This window comes from Atta colombica, unplaced genomic scaffold (genome assembly GCF_001594045.1).
Source record: "Atta colombica isolate Treedump-2 unplaced genomic scaffold, Acol1.0 scaffold35, whole genome shotgun sequence".
NCBI lineage: Eukaryota > Metazoa > Arthropoda > Insecta > Hymenoptera > Formicidae > Atta > Atta colombica.
In genome coordinates, this window is record NW_017259459.1 from 2,118,237 (window position 1) to 2,122,663 (window position 4,427).

The 4,427-nt window shown below is 26.7% G+C and overlaps 1 protein-coding gene across 1 annotated transcript; it reads left to right on the forward strand.

Moving 5' to 3' along the window:
- Positions 1-2,102: 2,102 nt before the first annotated feature.
- LOC108690759 (dynein light chain 1, axonemal-like) lies at positions 2,103-4,235 on the forward strand. Its single transcript, XM_018198214.1, has 3 exons — positions 2,103-2,469; positions 3,506-3,783; positions 4,089-4,235. Exons 1-3 carry the CDS (start codon positions 2,250-2,252, stop codon positions 4,233-4,235), a joined length of 645 nt encoding a protein of 214 aa, XP_018053703.1. The 5' UTR covers positions 2,103-2,249.
- Positions 4,236-4,427: the final 192 nt, after the last annotated feature.

The window sequence follows — 4,427 nt, forward strand, 5'->3', positions numbered from 1 at the left end:
ATTACTGATATATTTATTTGTTATTAATTCATCATGTTTCCTGAGATCGCTGCGTTGTGTAATCTCGATGGCGTAACTTTTCTTCCCAAAAATATATGTGATTTAATTAAATATAAATATCAAGTATCTGAAAACTAATCAAAATGCCAAAGTGATAAGATACTTCCATCTAAAGACACATTGAAAGTTACGTCATCGATGAATCTTCTTATTCATTTGTGCCATTAGCATTTCCTTAAAACTATAAATGTAAGTTATTAAAGTGTCATTGTGTCTGCTCGCTGTAATACGTGACGTGACAATACTGCCAGTCCTTTTGGTTAATAAAATGCTGAGAAAAACTTCTGCTTTAATCCTACATTATCATATAAGCAATTTTTTGTTTGTTTGATTGTATAAGTTTTCACATGATACATGAACATATCATATTCTTTACATATTCAATAATATACTTGCGTTTGTGTGCTTCCTACAAATTAATTCAAATTTATATGTATATAATATAAATATAAAGTTTAGACTCTACACTAGTAGACTCTACTCTAGTACATAAAATATTAGATATTACTATTTAATAGTGTTTATTGTTACATAATATAAATTCCAAAATTTTGTTCAAAATATTATAACAAGAAATTTCTCAAAAAATTAAGTAAAAAAAAATTAATTAAATAAATTGATTAAGTTATGTAAATGTTTTAAGCAGTAGTTTTTGGAATATGAGATCGATTTGAAATATGCGATTAATACATTATGGCCATTTGTTCATGCATTATATGCAATTATATGCAATAATATTAATAAACGTGTATTTTAGCTCACAGGCGAAATGCCAGTAAAAAAGTCTGTAATTGGCATATTCATATCTCAATATCTCAAAAACTACTGCTTGAGATAACAATTTTCAAATAATTCTTTTACTTATTTTTTTCGAGAACTTTCTCCCTCTTGCTGTAATATTATATCATGTATAAATTTATTTATTATATGTACATATAAGTTTATCAATGTAAATTTTTTTTAAATTAAATTATTAAGTTATTCAATATTAATTAAAAAAAAATTAAAACAAATAATAGCTTTTTGTCTATTTTGAAAAAAAAAAAAACAAAAGTACATCTGTTTGTGAATCTGTAATATAATCCGTTTTTCCAATGCTAAATTTTGTTATAAACGATAAAAAGCTGCCAATCTTTAAATTCAATAATATGCAGTTGCTTTTATTGCTCCAATAATTGTTATTAATACTACTTCCTTAACACGTGTAGGAATTACCGCGCATCATCGCTTATCGATCGCATGCCTGGCATGCGTTTTTTTTTTTCGGATTGTATTTGCTTCTTTTCCAAGCCAATATCTATCGTAAATCATTAGTATGTAGATACTTAGTTAACAGATACTTGTTCCAGACGCATGCGCTTTGTGCATCGATTATTTTGCTTGGTGCCAGATATTGCAAACCTCTGACCATGGCAGATTGCCATGCAACCAAGGAAAACAAGTACTCAGTTCTTGTAACCTCGATTGCACGTGTACTTGACAGTATCGGTACACAGGATGCTACCTGAACCTCTTGGGCTTTAAAGAATTAGCGATGAAGAACGTAAAATATATCAGATCAACTGTTGATTTTTGCGCATATACTACAGTTTTATATACATATTAATGTAAATAAAAAAATGAAATTGAATCTTATTGTCATTGTTGATAGCTTACACCAGGTAGTTATATACATTTATATACAAGATAAAATAATACACACATAATACACACAGAATAGTTGCACGTGCCTACGAGCTTTCTTTATGATCGTTAAATGCGAATTTTTCATTTATTTATAATAAGCTAATGCATGAAAACACATTGTCTCTAATTGCGATATATTTAATTTTGCTAATTGATATAATGAATAGTTGACAATTGGATTCTGAAGAAATTAAGCTCGGATATTGAAACTGTTTCAGCGTTAATTAGTGCAATTATTAATTGTTATGCTTCTTTAATTATGGTGTAATTAAGTAATATTTTACCATATTATCAATTATGTTTCTGCATTTATGGATTAAGTATATCATACTTTCTATGATGTTATTTGTATTAAAATTGAAATATTGACACAATGAGACCTATATGTGTATTGACAGATATTTTATAATTTTATTTAAATTGAATATAACAAATAAAAAAAGATATTAGATTTTTTGGAAGTCTTTACCAATGTTGAGAAGACATATTATTGCGATACAACCATGGCATCTGGAAAATCAACCATGGCATCGGCAAAGCCAACTACATGCAAAGAAGCTATACGGCGATGGGAGGAAGAGAATCAACAAAATGCAGCTGCGGCAACAGAAGTAATCTTGAGCTTTCAATGGCCGCCGATAGAAAAGATGGACAACGCCCTGGCAACTTTGATAAATTGTGAAAAACTCTCCCTATCAACAAATATGATTGAAAAGATTGCAGGTAAAGTTCGTAAAATTTAATGTATTACGAAATTGCGAAAAAATTCTAAGTTGCGTAAAAATTCTGTATGATGACTTATGGAATGTTATACGAAATTACACGACACGACACGCGACAATTTCTTTATTAAAATAAAAAAATAAAATAAAAAATAATTATCTTTGCTTTTAATAAGTAATTATATAATATTAATTAATTCTAAAACGTAATCTCTTTTACAAATTTTGAAAGTATAAGGATACATATTCTTATAAAGATAAAGAATTTTTGAAGCTATTTTTCCTTATATGTGTGTGAGATAAAATTAAAAATTAAAATATAAGTCAAATGTAAAGAAAGAAATAACTGAAGCTTCTAGTAGACGAAATTGAGACAGCAAAAAATTAAAAGAGACATTTACGTTTAGAACATTAATATCTATATTCGACTTACGTTTCGATTTTTATTTTTGCTAAGGGTTTTTTTTATCTTGAATAGATCAGCAGTCATTCATGATTTGATCGATTTATGCAAATCATGATACATTTTAGATGTTGCATCAGAAATGATGCATATTCGTGACATCATCGGCGATGCATAATGCATGCATATTCAAGCGTGACTGTTAGTAACGCGACACATCACGATGTAAATATGATTACGATTAATTTCATGTCATTACGAATAGAACATTCGTGCAAGAACACGCATTAATGTTTTCAATTATAGTTATTAATTTATTCATGATAAGAATCAGTTATTCATTATATGTTGTGTAATTTCGTAATTTCGTAATTTCAATTATTCCATTCGTATATAAATTTCAAATTTTGTCGTAGCATATTAAATTTACCTAATGTTTTTTGATACATAATATGCTTTTATTATATAATTTTTATTAATAATTGCTATGATACAACATGCACAATGTTTGTTAATAATAAATTGTAGTAATTTTGATAATAAATTGTAGTAATTTTAACAGTAGCAAAATTATGTGATAGGAAAATATTGTATAGTGTGCAAAAAATTAATTTTAAAAAATTGTTTTTTGTAGGCATTGGAACTCTGAAAAATTTGAAGATTTTGTCATTAGGTCGTAATTTAATTAAAGGATTCGCTGGTCTTGAACCTTTAGGCGACACTCTCGAAGAACTTTGGATTTCCTATAATTGCATTGAGAAGATGAAAGGTATCCAGGCAATGAGAAATCTTCATGTACTTTACATATCTAATAATTTGGTGCGAGAATGGAACGAATTTGCAAGGCTACAAGAACTTGTAAATCTTCGAGATCTAGTTTTTGTTGGTAATCCGTTGTATGAAAGTCTCGAGGTATCTATCACATCAATGTATTTGTTAATAAATATTATAAGACATAATATTTTTATAATTTTTGTGTCTTTTTATAAAAAAGAAAATCTATACTTTAAAATATTTTAAATATTATGCACTCAAAAAGAAGGTACTTACAAATAACAAAATAATAAAATAAATATAAACAATTAGACATATTTTATGTTATAATAAGTATAAATACATTGAAATATTATTAAAGATATTATTAAAGATTTTCTATAAATGCGAAATTAAAAAATATTTTATTTTTTCATTTCTATATATATAATCATATTTTGCAGGTAGAGCAATGGAGACTTGAAGTTGCACGACGTTTGTCAAGTTTGGAGAAACTCGATGGTGAACCTATAATACGTACAGAAGAAAATCCAATTCAACTCGTCAAAACTGAAAGTCCGTCGCACGATTTACTTCAAGAACCTGTCTAATATTTGAAATAGTTTATTTTCTTACATATTTATTTTGATATATATTTTTATAATAAAATTTATAAAATTTAATTGTTTAGTAAATCTAACTTATTTCTGGGAAATAAAGATAAATTAAATAATTAAATTAAATAAAGATAAATAAAGATCTCTTTAATCAAACAGATATTTTCAAATTAGATTAATACTAAC

Excerpts from the sequence above, each read along its gene's own strand:
- LOC108690759 (XM_018198214.1), top strand. The coding sequence starts at position 2,250 with ATGGCATCTGGAAAATCAACCATGGCATCGGCAAAGCCAACTACATGC. Across the intron at positions 2,470-3,505 it reads TATGATTGAAAAGATTGCAG|GCATTGGAACTCTGAAAAAT; the intron begins GTAAAGTTCGTA and ends TGTTTTTTGTAG. Across the intron at positions 3,784-4,088 it reads CGTTGTATGAAAGTCTCGAG|GTAGAGCAATGGAGACTTGA; the intron begins GTATCTATCACA and ends CATATTTTGCAG.